Consider the following 18,734-nt stretch of genomic DNA (forward strand, 5'->3'; position numbering starts at 1 on the left):
ACAAAAAATGCTGACTGTAACTGCATACAGCATTTTTATTTCTACTTTGAGAAGCACTTTTAAACCTTGTACACAGAGCTCTAAATGCCATTTTTCTGTGTCTCCCTGCACCCAGCAACTTTCAGTATTACTCACCTCCCTCACAATGAAGTTGTGAGGATTAAATGTCTGTACGGCACTTCGAAGATATAAAGTTCTATAAAGTGTACAGAGTATTACAGTGCCTCTCCAGAGCACTCTTTAATTCCTAATCTCATCATCATGCCCGTATTCTCTAATAATCACCTTTCTCGCATTTCCTGCTTTCTGCATGTTCTGGCTGCTGCAAGACCCCATGAGACCTCAAAGACCTTGTTCTCAAAGCTCCATCACAACATTTGCACAGATAAGTGTAGGTACCAAAGGAACGGGTCTTATTCATTGAAAGGGCAGCTTTTACAATACATAACACTAATGAATGGCATAGAAAGCTGAGCTCATCCAGTGCAAGCTTTCCCTTAGTCACAAGGCATGGAAAAAATCAAGCGTGGTTAACAGTTCTGTCACATAAACCCAGTAACCTCCCTAAGGGAAAAACTATCCCCCAAAAAATGGATTTAAATGACCTACATAAAACTAAACAACTTTCAAACCACATGAAAACAAAGTCAGACTTCGTTACAAAATTGAAGGACGTGAGACATGTTCTCATTTTGACAAACAGCTAACACCTTGCTCATCTAAAGCATCACCTCATTATAACAAAGAATCATCATTGTGTAATTTGCTCATGTCACTGGAACTGGAAAAGTGACATCCTCAAACATGAGTTCCTAAGCAGGGTATGCAAATGTTGCACATGCACAAATTTTGCATCTATAAGCAAACAAAGGGGACTGTCCAGAACTATTGTCCACATGCAAATGACAGCTTAGAAACTTGGGCCTTATAGAAAAAAATAATGTAAAATTAAAATTGCAAAATGAACTATTTCTTTACCTCTTTTCTCAAAGCAAAAACAGTCACTAGAAATCTTTCTCTCCTTGACTTTGTGCTATCTGTATATAGCAATTATCTTATAGACTTAAATAACGGAGGAATAATTCTTAACTCATTAAACTCTATCTACTATATATTTGAGAGATTTTGTGTGTTTGTCTGCTCAAGAACTCCTCCTAACCCGAAAGAGTTAGGACCACTGTATTTGGTATGCAGATTCCTCTTATCCTAACTTAAAGCAAGGTCAGGGTTTGGTTGTATTATGAGAATGAGATGTACCTGAAATGGAATTTCTTTTCATAAAACTATACCGAAAGACAGAATCACCAGGAAGGTGAAAGGGGCTGGAAGAAGGCGTGCCCCCTACACCTCCCCTCCCTTGTGTGGGACTTACCCAGTCCTGAGCCTACCACCCTCCAGGCACTCTTTCGGAATGGGGGAGGGAGGGTAGGGAGCGCTCCCTCGACCCAATCCATACGGGAACACTGCTGGCTGTTCCCCTTCACCAGGGAGCTAGGGCAAAATGCATACTTTGTTGCATTAATCATTCTGACTGGGGAATGTAGGAGGGCAGACAAACCTGGACCTGCCCCAACAAGGATTAGGGAAGGCATGGGGCCCTCAAGCTTCACCCTTCCCATGTATACGGGGGCACTGCTGGCTGTTCCCCTTCATCAGGAAGTGAGGGGAAAGTGCACAGTTTGCTGCATTCCACACTTTGGCTGGGGAGTGTAGGGGCCAGAGGAACCTGGACACGCCCACTACAGCTGCAGTAGCCATGGAGAGGTTCTTCTCACCTGGCCGCAAGCGGCTTCAGTGAGAGATGGCTGTCCTCTCTTCCCAGGAAAGCCTGCACACTGAACCCCTCATCCCCAGCCCAACTCCAGAGCAATGATTTAAATGAAGAAAAACAATAATGAATTGAGTTAAGGACCTGAGCAATACTGGGTAAATCTTCTAGTTGTATAATAATCAACTACCAAAAGGTGAAAGTACAAATAATGTATTTCTTTAAAAGCGTCTCCTTCAGGGATTCCATGTGATAAGATGCCCACTTCGTAGACACTAGTTATTTATTTATTTTTCATTGAAGAAATTTATTTCATTGTTAATTCTACATTTGGTTCATATTATGTAGATCTTTAATATCTTTATGTGCTAAGATGGAAGGGCTGTGCATCAATACATTCTCTGCAATTTATATATTTCTCTGCCAAGCATACATCTTGTCCTGCATACTTAATCACAGTGTTATATGTACTAAATAAAAAACTTACTTTGAGATCAGAATATATGAAAGCAGTTTATTAAGTGCAGATGGTGCTCTATAAATTGATAAAATAAAACAACACGATCAAGGAAGAGAGGCTGGAATATTTGTGGGAACAGCCTCTGGCCACCAGATTATGAGATTTTTCCACTGCCCTATTCTATCTTGGAAGTGGAATTGGCAACGTTTCACCCACCATATGATGAGCTTACTCTGATCTGCACTTTGGCTCCTTCTTCTTTCCAAGAGGGCTGTCTAGTGTCACAACTCTTTCTCCCAAAAAAACCATAGGATCCATAAACTTACTGTGAGGGTTGAACGTAAGAATGACCATACTGAGAGTCAGACCAAAGGTCCATCTAGCCCAGTATCCTGTTTTCCCATAGCGGCCAATGCCAAGTGCCCCCGAGGTAACGTACAGAAAAGGCAATCATCAAGTTATCCCTCCCGTGTCACCCATTCCCAGCTTCTGGCAAATGGAACCTAAGGACACCATCCCTGCCCATCTTGGTCAACAGTCATGGACCTATCCTTCATATATTTATTTAGCTCTTTTTTAGACTCTGTTATAGACTTGGACCTCACCACATTCTCGGGGAAGGAGTTCCACTACCTGACTGTGCATTGTGTGAAGCAATACTGCCTTTTGTTTGTTTTAAACCAGCTGACCATTAATTTAATTTTGTGACCCCTCTAGCTACTGTGTTACGGGAAGGAATAAGTAACACTTTCATATTTACATTCTCCATGCTAGTCATGATGTTATAAAACTACCATATCCCCACTTAATTGTCTCTCAGGGTACATCTACACTTGCTCCCTAGTTCGAGCTAGGGGTGCAAATGTAGGTGACCAAAATTGCTAATGAAGCTGGGATTTAAATACCCCGTGCTTCATTAGCATGATCTCGCTGGCGCATTACTCCGCTCAACAGCTGATTTGAACAAGGAAGTGCACACCAGGACGCGCTAGTTCAAATCAAGGGGTCTGGTTCGAACGAACGTGTCCCGGCGCGCACTTTCACTTTCGAAAGCAGCTGTTGAGCGGAGTAATGTGCCAGCAAGATCATGCTAATGAAGCGTGGGATAGTTAAATCCCTGCTTCATTAGCAATTTTGGTCACCTACATTTGCATCCCTAGCTCGAACTAAGGAACAAGTGTAGATGTACCCTCAGAGATTTCCTCTATGAATCGATACATTACAAGAACCACATTACAAAAATCCCCAGGAGCACCACCACAACTAAGCTTGCCAGTTTCAAAACACATCTAGTTGCTGTAGAGATAGACGGCCCTGAATGCACGTGGATCTGAACATATTTGTTTTGTTTGTTTTTAATTCACACTGAAGTTTTCAGCCTAGAAATGTCAACCACTCCATCCAAGATTGCCCTGTTTTTAGTCTCTTGGGATTGGCTCAAATTCATTAGCAGCACAGAGAGATGATGAAATATCTGACATAGGAGAAGGGAAGTACAGTGACTATGTAAGTGTGACTGACCATCAAAAAGCAGAAAGTTACAGCTAATGTTGGAAGATTATTTTAAAAACACAATCTGACTACTTATATGTCTTTTCCCGGTCCTTAAAGGCACACAGTATACATTTCTTTCCTCTGTAGCCTTCCACAAAGAATAACCCATTTATCAAACCTTCCTAGACACCACTACAGTAAACTTCCGATAATCCGGCACCTTTAGGACCCAGGGGGTGCCGGATTATCAGATTTGCCGGACTATCGGAAGGGGGGGCTATAAGGGGTCTGGGGTGGGTCATGGTGATGCCAGCCCAGACCCCTCATAGCCCCCCCTTCCGATAGTCCAGCTCTGCCCCAGGCGTCCCTGATTCAGCCGCTGCTGGTCAGTTTCAGCAAAGGCTGAATCGGAGATGCCTGCAGCAGAGCAGCTGGAGTGCTGCGTGGTTGGTCTGGTAGCGTCGACCCTTGGCGCGGCAAGATCAACCCGGGAGCACCGCTCCTTGGGAGTCAGCCGCTGGAGTCAGCTGCTGATCAGTTTCAGCAGCGGCTGAATCAGGACGCCTGGGGCAGAGCAGCTAGGGGGTTGTCGGGTTGGTCCCACAGCGCCGAGGAGCGGCGCTACTGGACCAACCCGGCAGCACTCCAGCTGCTCTACCCCAGGTGTCCCCAAGTCAGCCGCTGCTGAAACTGATCAGGGGCTGATTCCAGGAAGCCCGGGTCAGAGCAGCTGGGGCGCTGCCGGGTTGGTCTGGTAGCGCCAACCTTTGGCCCTGTGGGACCAACCCGGCAGCACCCCAGCTGCTCTGTCCCAGGTGTCCCCAAGTCAGCCGCTGCTGAAACTGATCAGCGGCTGATTCCAGGAAGCCCGGGGCAGAGCAGCTCTGCCTCGGGCTTCCTGGAGTCAGCCGCTGATCAGTTTCAGCAGTGGCTGAATCGGGGACAGCTGGGGTGCTGCCCGGTTAGTCCCACAGCCCGGAGGGGCAGCACCACGGGACCTATCCGGCAGCACTCCAGCTGTTCTGCCCCCTGCTTCCCGGATTCAGCGCTGGTCAGTTTTAGCAGCGGCTGAATCAGGGAAGCTGGGGGCAGAGCAGTTCCAATGGTCCGGCTGCCCGGAGCACTTCCGGGTTCCTGATGGTGCCAGACCATCAGATGCCGGAACATCAGAGTTTTACTGTATTACTTTTTTCAAACAAATTTAATATTCAACAACCAAGATTTATTTCTAAAATATAACAAAGAAAAGTGGACTATGTCGAGCAACATGTACAGTCATGTGCCAGAACTCACTAGTCATTCTTTTTTCAATAGAGTGAAAGCAAAATGTATTAATATTTGTTACATTACAGAAAAAGAAAGCATTATTTCTTGAGTTGTCTAAAAAAACCTGTTCTTTGCAGTACAATCTCCAGGTTTGATGCCAGCATAAGGCAACTTTTTGCACAACATATTATTGTCTCTTCATGAGAACAATTGAGAGAGAGGTCATAACTACTGACCTATTTCATCAGTTGTGCACACCCAACTTTCACTAGACTTCAGTGGTAGCTGCCTGTGTGCAAATGACAAAACAATCTGGTTGCAGGAGCTGTTTGCAGGAGATTAACATTTGATTAACTGCTTCAGTGCTTTTGTGAACCATCTCCATAAATCAATGGTTGATAATCACTTTCTGAAGTTTTGGGGATTTCTAATGTTGTATCTAAATCTTTATCATCTATGATGCAGTAAAATGAAACAATAAAATAATATCCAGATTCTCTATAGCACCTGGTCACCTTAAAGCACTTTACAAAAGAAAGAAGTCCGAATATGTATAGGGGAGTTAAAAGCTGAAATTTATATCCAAATACAGACATGGCATTTTAAATTCTGAGAAAAGCTACAGGGAGGCTAAACTGAAACATTCACAACATGTTTAGAGCACTTTGGTCACCACTGAATTCAGTGGTGCATAGTTCAGACAAGCGTGATGCACACTATGTTTACATATGGATCCACATATCTAAGTAAATTATATACGTAACTGTGTTATTTATAAAAATCCATTATGAGCTTTAAAAATAAAAATATTTCTACTGAGAAAAGAGCAACTTTTAATTAAAAGTGTCTCAATCTTTATGATGCATAATGTAAGCTAATGCTAATAGGAGTTGCACGAGTGGAAAGAAGATCCCAAAGTAAACTGCACTGGGTCAGAGTTCAGAGCATAAGAAAAGGATATTTAAAATGCATTTTAGACTTAACACAAAATGTAGGTTCTCTTAGTGAAAAATGTATCCTTGATGTCCTGCCCAATACCCTAATCATGTGTTTTTGCGGTAGGGCAGGAAGGTGGGCTGTAAAGCAACCATGCCAACACTGTTACTCTGTATCCATTCAATTCAGCTTGAAAGTAAGGAAGTTGGAGGAGAGTCTGTTGAACATCAATGAATAACTTTAGAAGGATTAATCTTCAGACAATAAATGAAAAATGTATTCAAAATAAAGGCTGCCCTGTTGACAGACACATTACTTTGTGCACAAGGCTGAAGCACAAATTTCATACCATAACAGGATCATTCACATTTCCATGGATCATTAGGAAAATCACTTCACAGTTAAAAAAATTGTAACATTAACATTTTCAAACCCAAGAAAACAGAAGAGGGAAAAGTGAGTAATATTTTAAAAACCCACAGCAACAGTGTCAGTTTTTTGAAGTTTTGTGTTTAAAATTACATACTCTTACACACTTAAAAGAAGTTATTAAACAATAATTTGTTTGTCATGTAGAGTACACAAGTATGATCCTTTAGATTACAAAGGGAATATGGCAGAACCTTTTTATTTGTTTTGCTTGTTTATCCTAACAGGTACTGGATGCAATACATAATCCACTGGAGCCCTTCATTCCCAATAATATTAATGATTGGGAGAGGCACTCTAGGACAGTGGTTCTCAGTCCAGAGTCTACAGCCTTTTGGGGGTCTACAATCTGATTTCAGAGGGTCCATGAGCCCCGGAGCCCTGACCCTGCTCATAAGTGGAGTTTGGGGACATTGCTCTTCCCCAAAAAGCAGTGCTTTAACCACAGGAAGGCAGCTTCAGGGGTGGCTCCATGCGAGTCCCTTCCCCCTGCTCCTCCCTCCCCCATACCCATTAGGTTCATGATGGTGTAAACGGTTAGCTGATAAGCCTAGACTCATCAGTTAAAGTTCACAGTTACATGTAGCCCCCCGCCCCTCCCGCCACACACACACACACACTGGTGCCTTTGTATCAGCAACACAGGAGGGAGGGAGAGCAGGAGCTGTCAGTGCTCATGGGGAGCTAGCAGCACAGGAGGGGCAGGCGGGAGGCAGTATGCTCTTCCCCACCATGTAAACATGTACCCGCTAAAAATCTCAGCAAGTATATGTTTACCAAAACAAATGCATTTTAACATCCCTGACCCACACTCCTCTCTCCATGACCCCCTGAGGCTCTACTTCTAGCCAGTTTGGAGGCAGGAAACCAAAGTCAGGCAGTGTGCATTCGGGCTGCTGCTCTGGATGATAGTGTGGCACTAGCCTCTCTCCTCCGCCTCCTACTGCTGGTACCCTAGGGTTATGGCTGCTTAGTTCCCAGCCTCCTGGGGTGGCAACCAGCTCTGGTGCTGGCAGAGGCCTCTGGAAGCACCAACCACAGTGGGGGCTCTCCAAGCACACAGCCCCTAGCTACCTCACTCCCCGCACCCTGAGCTACGCCTTGTCAGCAGACATCCCCTAGTTATCCTCTGCCTGTGCCTTGAACTACTCCCTGCCTGCACACAACCATAGCTACCCTCCTGCCTTCACCCTGAATGGTTTTCAAACTTTTTGAGCTAACTCTTCCTCCTGAGGATTATAGTTTTTGGTTGTGTGCTTCCCTCGCCATCCCAGAAAAACTGGGAGAGGGGAAGCCTACTGAGGTGAGTCAGGGCAGAAGTGGCACTCCCTACTAGGTAGCCTGACCCTGCTCCCCTAAATGTAGAAGTCAAATTACACCTGTGCCAACCACCCTTCCTCCCCCAACAGCTGAAGCCCATCCCCATCCCACTGTGCAATGGAGTTTTTATAGCATACTGAGGGGGCCTTGGAAAGAAAAAAAAATGTTGAGAACCCCTGTTCTACAGTCAGGATCTTTTTTGTTTCAAATCACTGAGTTATGTACAATTACTGCATTCTTCAAAATGATTCCTGTTGGTCCGCTCCACTTCTCCACAAATCATAAGAACATCAAATAATTATATTCTCTACTTCAAGAGTCCCTCTGAAAAAATACTAATTAAGCAGAAGAAAGAACAGCTGCATCTAAGCAAAAGGAAGACTTGGTGTTCTGATGTCAGCAAAAAGCAGCAGTTAAAATGATAAATGTTTTAATTTCAAACAAGATGAAAGAACTTCCATAAGTACCCACATTTTATAAATAAGGGATAAAACCTACTGTATTGATAGTATTGATTTTTAAAAAGTTTTATAATATTATATATTGTATCCAGTAAAGAAATGTCAGTAATATGCTAAGTAAATCAGGCAGTCCCCGGGTTACGTACAAGATAGGGACTGTAGGTTTGTTCTTAAGTTGAATTTGTATGCAAGTTGGAACTGGTACATATTGTAGGGGAAACTCTAGCCAAACATTTCTCCAGAGCTCAGTTTTATTCTCCCACATCTCACTTCCCTCAGTCCTTTATTCTCAAGCTGAGGTGTCTGCTGTGAAAAGCCGCTCCACGTCTCCCTGGTCTGCTGGGGGAGGGGGCGCTAGCTTCGCATCTCCCTGGTCTGCTGGGGGGAAGCAGCTAGTGAGGGGTTGCCTCACCCCGTTTGTAAGTAGGGATCCGATGTAAGTCGGATCCATGTAACCCGAGGACTGCCTGTATATAAAATGTTGAAAAGTTAACCAACTCTAGGGTTGCCAGGTGTCCGGTATTCACCAGGACAGTCCAGTATTTTCGCCTTCTATCCGGTAAAAAAATTCAGAGACTACCAGGCACCTAAAAAGTCCAGTATTGTCTGATTTTTTCCCCGGTCAGGAGGCGAAAATGCCAGGCACCTGGCAACCCTACAAACACTCAGTGCCCGGCCGCCTCCTCCGCCCTTAACCCTTCCTCTCCCCTCCCCCCGGCTCCCAACACCCCCAGCCCACCAACCCCAGTCCCCATGCTTACCTGGTTCCGCAAGACAGCCGACCAAAGGGAAGCAGTGCTTAGTGCTCAACTGCTCCCCTATTCCTATCCCTGTACTCACTCTTACAGGGGACACGCTGTTTTAATGCTGTTTTATTTTAATTTTATTTTATTTTAGTTTTTGCTTAATAACTCTTGGAGTCTTTTTTTTTTTTCTGAACAACTTTGGTCCTCCCCCCCCCCCTTTTTTTTTTTCCTTCAACAGAATTTTTTCCCTGTGGTTTTTTTTTCGGGGGAAGGGGGGTGTTCGGTATTTTTGTTTCAACCATCTGCCAACCCTAACCAACTCTGTCTACTGATTTTTTTCTCTGAAAGTTCACATCAACTGTGTAAAAGGAGAGTCCCAGCAGCTGATTATTCAGTTATGTAGGTTCATTAAGAGCACAGTAAAGGAGACAGGGAAGACAAGAAACTTCTTTGCATAATAGTTTAGTCTCTTTGTTTTAATACAGCGGACAAATAAAGTATAACCATGTTAATTTAAAAGGAATGGAAGAGATTGTAAATAGCTGATTTTTGAAAATAAACAAGTGAGCAAAAAGGTATAACATGCATTACAGACAAACTTTGGTTTGCTTACTCTGACACAGTCTTGTTCAATTTACTTATCACCACACCTTACAGCATACATATATATGTAAACAAGTGTATTTTGTAAAAATATCGTAGGCCTTGGTAATATGACATTCACCACAACCCTTGGCTTTCTAGTTTGGGCTAAGTTTTGGCACTTTTATATCAATTATAAAGAGAGCAATCTCCTATTATATGTAATTCAAAATGGGGATCACTCACCACATTATAATAGCTTTTGCTTATTGCAGACGTATCAAAACCTTTGGGAGGACTCTTCAGGGTTCCTGATTTGGGGGACACTGGTTTTTCTGAAATGTAAAATGTTTTGTCAATAAGATGCAATTTCATTCTTCAACACTAGAGGTCAAACAAGCTGCTCTAAGATCACTGAAATGAGATAAAGTGGATATACTGCTTGCCTGAGAATTTTACAAAGCTATATTTAAGTCTTGTATACCTATGCAGGATCAAAATTAAGTATATAATCACAAAAGATGAAATTCCAGTGCCACTGAAGTCAATGGCAAAATGCCCATTAACCTCACTGGGACTAGGACTGCAGCCAATAACATTAATTTGACCAAAATATCTTTTCAACAGTGAACACATCATCACAGTCATGCTGTAATTTTAAAAATAGGTATTTGCAGTAGTCTAGAGCATGTCATCTGTTTAGACAAAAGCAGTAAATTACTTTTGCTTTTTCACTGAATTTAAATGGATAAAGACAAAATCCACAAAAAGTCCAACTTCATCATACTTGTAGTTTGTTGAAAGAAAATACAAAAAAGAACAAGTTAGTACAGAAATAAAATGATCTGATAGAAGACTTTTCTGGGATATTAGACATTTACACTTATTATCTATGTAAAAGAAATGCTTTTGCAGCAAAAACAGTATCTCCATCAGCACAGAATATGTGCAATTTTCCAAAAATAAACAAACAAACAAACAAAACCCCAACCAACATCTCTGGAAAATGCAGCCCCCTAAAGTATCTATTCCTCAATTATGCTCTTTGTGGAGAGACAACATATGTCTGCAAGATCAGAATGATTGTACTGACAGCTTGCAACACAAGACTGCACCACTTAATGAGCTGTTCTAAGAGTAGCTTCTCTCAGTAGCATATACAAGCACAAAACAAATGTTCTCAATCCTCCTTCCACCACTCCTCTGATTTAACACTAGTGGGTTGGAAGAATTTCAAATGTAAAGCCGCTCTGCAGAATCAAAAGATGGAAGATACATAGTTTCTTGCAACCTCGTGCACGTGACTTATTTAACAGATCTGAATGAGCAAGCTCTTTTGGCAACTGCCAATTAAACTACAAAAAGGCTTTATTCATCTGGACATTATGATCCTTTCATTTTATATTAAAATGACTTGTTTTATATGCTGACTTCAGACAAGTACTTTAGTTATTAATACTAGATAGTGAAATGACAAATTGTCTGAAATGAATTGTAGTAGGATCAAAACACTCCTACTGATAATCGAGGCATGCCACTATTTTGAAGACAAACTCCTTCGGTTCAGTAAAGCTTTAACTTATTTATACATTTTATTTAAAATTTAACTTGAATTCTGGTCAGTTGATTTTTAAGTATCTGGGATGAGACTCAAGTGCAGAACAGCTGTTTTACTGGACTTTACATCACATGAGGAATTTTCTACTGAGTTGGCCATACCAGTCATGGGAGAGGGCTCTAGTGGCTCTTATGCCACTCTGCCATACGGAAGTTTCGAGAGGAAACTGTATGTGGACCATGGGAGGCCATGTTGCACAAATACTCAGTTATGGCTTTGTAAGGCTGGGCAATAGCTGTTAAACTACAGCTATCCAGAAGCTGCTGAGTGTTACGCCTAGGGCCAGGCTGCACACACAGCATCCTAAGGATCAGGAGAATGAAGAGGTAATGAGACACTCTTGTGCCTTCATCCCCCCGCAGATATTGTGAACACTTGGGCCTAACCAAATGTAAAGTTGCCAGGTATCCGGTATTGACCTGGACCGTCCGATATTTTCGCCTCTTAAAACGTCCGGTATTTTCTGATTTTTTTTCCCGGCCAGGAGGCGAAAATACTGGGTGCTTACCTGGTTCTGTAGGGTAGCTGTCTGGCCCGGAGCAGGAAGACAAGATGGCAGATGGCCGCCAGCAGCCTGTTAAGGCCAAAAAGCCCTAAAAGCATTTCTTAAAGGGGCCTTATTGCTGGGTTCTCCCCCCCTTGGGGTCTTCTTTTTTTTTTTTCCTTCTCAACAACTTTGGTCTCCCTCTCACCTTTTTTTTTTTTTAAACTCAACAGAATTTTTTCCCCGGTGATTTTTTTTTGCGGGGGAGGGAGGGGTGTTCGGTATTTTTGGTTAAACCATCTGGCAACCCTAACCACAGGATTTGGTCCAAGTGGCAGCTTTGTCTCTCAGATCTCTCTTCATAGTCCTTTGCCAAGACATACCATGACATCAGGGAAACATGGACAAACTGTTCTATTGTACTGCTCCTTAACAATAGAACATGTAGACACAAAAATGGGAAAACCTAAGGCACTACATGAATGAATAAGAGGTTCTATAAATATGTTAGAAATAGAGATGTAAACAGGTAACTGGTTACTTAGAAAGCATCACCCTTAACGGTTAACTGTTACCCAGGAGCAAAGCTCCTTCTACCCTGTCCAGTAGGCACGACCCCCACAGCTGCTTAATTGACAGTCAGGCAAGGCAACTCCATGTGCAGAGCCCTGAGCCCTGGTTAGGGCTGATTAAGCAGCCACAGGGCTGTGCTGCCAGGCAGCTTAGAAGGAACCTTGTCCAGGAGCAGCCTCTGTCTTCAGCCCATGCCAGGCAGACGACTGCTCTAGTCCTGCACAAGGCTGCTGACGCCCAGACCCAGCAGCCTCATGCGGGGCCGGAAGTGGTGGTGGAGGGAGGCTCCTCCAGTCCATTAACATCCATAGTAAGCACCTAGAGGAGAATAGGAATAGAAGATCAAAAAGAAATGATCCCAAATCAACATAATTTTCTTCTAGGATGGGGTTACAGGCCTAGGAGATAGGAGAAGTAGTAAATACAACATATCTTGATTTTAGTACAGCTTTTGACAGAGTCCCACTAGACAGGATGGGAACAGATGCTGTCCCTAGCCATTCCCTTTGCCAGAAACTGGGAACAAGTGACGGGGAATGGATCACTGGATGATTACTTGTTCTGTTTATTCCCTGAGGGCACCCAGAACTGGCCAATGTCAGAAGCCAAGACACTTGGTCTGAGCTAGAATGGCCATTCTTAGGTCTTTTTATAAGCAAAGGAAGGAAACGCAATCCAGATGAAATTACTATAAAGCAAATAAACTGATTGAAAGACTATATTCAAATATCAATGATTCACCATCCAACAGAGAAAACATAACTAATGGGATCAATACTTTCATTAATGACTTGGATAACAGAATGAAAAACATGCTTATAAAATTTGCAGATGACATGTTGGGAGAGGCTGGAGGCATTCAGGACAGGATTAGAATTGAAAATGACCATGACATATTGGAGAACTGGTCTGAATTAAACAAGGTGAAAATTTAATAAAGATAAATGCAAAGTACTATACTTAGAAAAGGAAAAATCAAATGAACAACCTACAAAATGGGTAAAACACTGTGTTTCAGTGTGAGGTAATAGGCTGCAGTGACTGTGAAATTCGTAGCAAAACATATCCACCACAATCTCACCCCTACCGAGAGGACAGCTATTCAGTCTCTGAAATCCAAACAGCAGAGGGCGAGCAAACCAGCAAGCACAAGGAGCACCCCTGTGGTCTCAACAGTGATGACTATGTCAAGGAGTCCATTCAAAATCTCTCCGGGAACATCTACACTGTAATACAAGACCCACGTCACTGCTGCAGTTGGCCCAGATCAGCCGACTCAGGCTCATAGGACTCAGACTGGAACCTAGGCAATGGAAACCCCAGAAAATGGTTTCCGGCTCAAAACATCTACATTGCTACTGCTACTTTTAGCTGAACAACCTGATCCCTGCAAGCTCGAGTCTACTGACCTGGTTCTGAGACTTGCTGCCATGGATTTTTAATACAGTATAGGCAGTCTTCAACACTACTTACTATAAAGAATTCAAAGAAAATCCCACATCACAACACACCTAAGAATTTGAGGCTATCACATCTTTCTCCAAAAAACTTCAACAGAAAATCTATATTCTCATCCCCAACCACTCCACCACTGGGATCTTCTACATGATTCCCAAGATACATAAACAAGAGATCCCAAACAAACCTTTCATATATGGCCATAACACCCTACTGAAGAAACACTGGGACTGAGATACCATCCTCAAGCCACTCAACCCACAAAGAACCTACTTTTCTCAGGACACAACCAGTTTCCACCATAAACTCTGCAACAAACTCCCCGTACCTCAGAACATCCTCCTTGCCACTGTGTATATGACCTCCCTATACACCAACATCCCTTGCAATGGTGGCATTACATCTACAAGACAATGGGCAACACTCAGATTTGCACCCCAAACACATCACCAAACTCATCCCTTTCATCGTCACCCATAACAACTTTACAAAAGACAACAAACACTTCGTGTTCATGCTGTTCCTGTAGTTTGGATGAAGACAGCTCTCCGATATGCCGGTATCTTCATGGGCCACCTCAAGGAAGAATTTTTGCAAAAAACACACCATGAAACCAATGATGCACCTGAGATACATCAATGATATTTTCATCCTCTGGACAAAGGACCCAAACTCCCTCAAGACTTCCTCTGCAACCTCAGCAACCACCATTCAATAAATCAAATTATTTTTAGAACATTCCCAAACTACCATCAATTCCCACAAAACTACAGCCATCTTTTAACAGTGGAACCTTGCAGACAATAATATACAAGAAACCCATGGATCACCACACTTACTTATCACACTCACAACCTCTTTCATAAAACAAGAACACTACATAGAAGTAGAAGATCTGGAAGAATCTGCATCCATACAGGAAAAAAAAATATCTAAGGCTGCATATCCATAGTTGTTAACTACTACCCCATCCTGAAACCACACAGGGAACATTGCACAATTACAATCCATACTCAATAGGGAACAAATCCTGAAAGACATCTTTCCCAAACTTCCTCTTCACTTTACCATATGCTAATCCCTTCCAACACGCCCCCAACTTTGCTAAACTTGTCATCAGAAACAAGCTCCCCAATGACCAGGGCACGCCACCTCAAAGGGGCACTAGAACCCACCAGAACAGATGGAAAGCCTACAGATACATCTCCACTGCTACGGTGCTCAATACTACCCAACACTACACCTTTCAAAATCAATGGATCCTACACATGCCTATCACAACCTGTGGTGTACCTCATGTAGTGCATCTAAATGCCCCAACATCTTTTGAGTGAAACCAAACAATCATTATGCTCTCAACTGAAAAAGGCACAGAAAAATTATAGAAGACAAAATCATTCCACATCACATAGGGTACGAACTAGGGATGTGAAAGTGTAAGTGTGTACATGGTTAACATATGAGCCTGGGCTCATCAGTTAACCTTCACAAATACATGCAGCCCTTTTCCCCGCTCTACTCCCATGATGCTGCCTCTGTATCAGAGGCTATATGAACTCCTTATGCTAAACGATTTGTTCCAACTTGTATTTAGCTGTGAGATGTGGGTAGCTCTCTAAGACTTGAGGAAGAGCTCTATACGCTCAAAAACTTGTCTCTCTCACCAACAGATAATACCTCACCAAAGTCATCTGTCATAAACAGATAGGTGTCCATACTATCACACTAAAGAGGTTCTTAAACTGTGATCTATGGACTACCACTTGCTAATGACCTATAGAAAGCTGGCTGGCCATATAATGCTGGCTCTTTTCTTCCATCTGCTACATCATATAAGCTTGACAAATTGGTGAACTGGCCAGTCAAATAATGCTCATTGACAATCACCTATTTGTTAACAGTGCTTAATTATTATAAGCAAAATGCAGGACAATGTAGCACTTTAAAGACTAACAAGATGGTTTATTAGATGATGAGCTTTCGTGGGCCAGACCCACTTCCTCAGATCAAATAGTGGAAGAAAATAGTCACAACCATATATACCAAAGGATACAATTAAAAAAAGTGAACACATATGAAAAGGACAAATCACATTTCAGAACAGGAGGGGGATGCGGGGGGGGGGGGGGAGGAAGGAAGGTAAGTGTCTGTGAATTGATGATATTAGAGGTGGGGAGAGTGGGATGTCTGTGAGCTAATGGTATTAGAGGTGATAATTGGGGAAGCTATCTTGGTAATGGGTAAGATAGTTTGAGTATTTGTTCATTCCTTCCCGGAGAGTGTGGAATTTTAACATGAATGACAGTTCAGAGGATTCCCTTTCAAGTGCAGATGTAAAAGGTCTTTGTAGCAGAATGCAGGTGGTTAAGTCATTGAGAGAGTGTCCTTTCTGGTTAAAATGGCAAGAAACTGTTGCAAATCAACAATGGAAAATTAGACACCACTCTCTACAGAAAACCCACCGACTCATACAGATACCTACATGCTTCCAGCTCCCATCCAGAACACACCACACGATCCATCGTCTATAGCCAAGCCCTTCGATACAACCGCATCTGCTCTAATCCCACTGACAGAGACCAGAAGCTTCAGGATCTCTACCAAGCATTTATAAACCTCAACTACCCATCCGGAGAAATAAAAAAGCAAATTGAAAGAGCCAGACGAATACCTAGAAACCATCTACTTCAAGACAGACCCAAGAAAACCAACAATAGAACACCACTTGTCATCACCTACAACCCCCAACTTAAACCTGTCCAACACATTATCAATAAACTACAGCCTATACTGGAACAGGATACCATACTCCAAGAGGCTCTGGGAGACAGACCCATAGTCTCCTATAGACAACCACCTAACCTCAAGATGATTCTTACCAACAACCACAGGACATACCACACTAATACCAACCCTGGTACCTTCCCTTGCAACAAACCCCGTTGCCAGCTTTGTCCACATATTCATTCTGCTGATACCATAATTGGACCTAACCAAGTGAGTTATAAGATCAAGAACACATATTCCTGCGCATTCAGAAATATAATTTATGCTATCATGTGCCGAAAGTGTCCGTCTGCTATGTACATTGGACAAACATCTCAGACACTTCGCCAAAGGATTAATGTCCACAAAACAGATATCAGACAAGATCACAAAGAAAAAACAGTTTCTTACCATTTTAACCAGAAAGGACACTCTCTCAATGACTTAACCACCTGCATTCTGCTACAAAGACCTTTTACATCTGCACTTGAAAGGGAATCCTCTGAACTGTCATTCATGTTAAAATTCAACACTCTCCGGGAAGGAATGAACAAACACTCAAGCTATCTTACCCATTACCAAGATAGCATCCCCAATTATCACCTCTAATACCATTAACTCACAAACATCCCACTCTCCCCACCTCTAACATCAATTCACAGACACTTACCTTCCTTCCTTGCCCCCCCCCCCTCCTGTTCTGAAATGTGATTTGTCCTTTTCATATGTGTTCATTTTTTTTAATTGTATCCTTTGGTATATATGGTTGTGACTATTTTCTTCCACTATTTGATCTGAGGAAGTGGGTCTGGCCCACGAAAGCTCATCATCTAATAAACCATCTTGTTAGTCTTTAAAGTGCTACATTGTCCTGCATTTTGCTTCAGCTACCCCAGACTAACACGGCTACATTTCTATCACTAATTATTATAAAATATTCCAGTGAGAATGCCCTTATGTAGGAAGCAGCTTACTGTTTTCATTGCATCCTGATGCCATTTGTTAACAAGACTATTTAAATGCCTTGATCATTCCCTTTATCGTATGCTAATAACACCACTTAGAAAGAAGGTGAACGATGGAAGTTGAGCATCTTGATTGGCTGCAATCTTCTAGAACTAACGCGTGTGTATGTATGTATGTATAGTTTTATTGGTATTCCAGGACACTAATGTATATGGCGATTTACAAAACAGATCAAACAAGTTTAAAGACACAGTTCCTACCTTAAAAAAAAAAAAACCTTACAATGTAAACTTAACTAGACAAGCATACAGAATATGCCTACACTGCAATCAGACACTGGTTGCTGGCCCGTGCCACCTGACTCAGGCTCAGAAATAACTTTTTTAAATAAGTTAGGCCTATGTACCTAAAGCTAAGCCTACTGTGGCCATAAAGTCTTCCTCTTTTTGTTACTGATGTTTCCATTCTAATAAATTAGTGCTTTAAAATATCTGACTTTTTTACATTATCTGATAAAAATAAGTTATTGGTCATATTTTAACTGGTCAAATGTCCAGTACTAAAATCACATTTAAGTAAGTAAAAATCATTACTTTCCCAATTTTACTTTTCCATTTCAAAAACTGCAGTAGGTACTAGATATTTTTGCTGGAATAGATAAATAATTAAAATTTCAGACTACAAACTACTCTGACCAATCAAGAATAGAGTCTAGGATCAAATCCAGATATTCCTAAATCCTTTGGAATTTAGGTTCATTATATACTGCATTTTCAATGAACAGTCCTAAACAAATTCAACTTTACCTCATTTTAAAATATAGTATTTAACTATAGAAATACAGGATTTGACATAGCATGTCAGATAAGTTGTTAAATCATGTCTGGTATTCTGCCTCTGGTCACTGCTTTGCTGCACAAGGGGGCATAAAAAGAGCCACAATACAAAATGACCAACTGGGTGATGCAGCATGTGGTAGTGGAAGCAAGGAAGTGTGAGATGAAATCACTTTCTTAGTATGAATAATCATATATAACAAAACATTTCAATTTTTTTGCCTCCTTCATGAGAGGATCTTAAATAAATAATTTGACAAACATTATGATGCATAATTAATACAGGAGGTTACAAACTTTTAACTAAGGAAACCCTTAGTTGCCTTAAGCAACTTAGGCACATGTATTTTGTTTTTTTGGAGACCCATCATTACACATGAAGAATGTGCATGTCTGTAAAAATACATATACACACATATGCACACACACTCTTTTTTAAATAATTCATACACAAGGAAAAAAAGACCAACAAATACATGCTTTCCACATTACAAATAGCCAGGACAAACTACATTCCCTTCTCCTCCCCCAGCTCAGCCCCCTAAGCTTCCTACTCAGTTTTTCACATTAC

General features: G+C 42.0%; 1 protein-coding gene across 7 annotated transcripts in view; it reads right to left on the minus strand.

Annotated features, from left to right (window-relative positions):
• The window catches only part of ARHGEF7 (Rho guanine nucleotide exchange factor 7), a 195,748-nt gene that overhangs the window by 71,742 nt on the left and 105,272 nt on the right, over nucleotides 1-18,734 (minus strand). For 6 of the 7 annotated variants that reach the window (XM_075918736.1, XM_075918554.1, XM_075918578.1 and 3 more), the window contains one exon: nucleotides 9,709-9,797. In XM_075918736.1, the coding sequence (XP_075774851.1) occupies nucleotides 9,709-9,797 (89 nt within the window). Of the gene's footprint in view, nucleotides 1-285; nucleotides 3,127-9,708; nucleotides 9,798-18,734 lie in introns of those variants that run through there. The other variant, XM_025179424.2, reaches the window with a different exon arrangement.

Source organism: Pelodiscus sinensis, chromosome 1 (genome assembly GCF_049634645.1).
Source record: "Pelodiscus sinensis isolate JC-2024 chromosome 1, ASM4963464v1, whole genome shotgun sequence".
NCBI classification, from domain to species: domain Eukaryota; kingdom Metazoa; phylum Chordata; order Testudines; family Trionychidae; genus Pelodiscus; species Pelodiscus sinensis.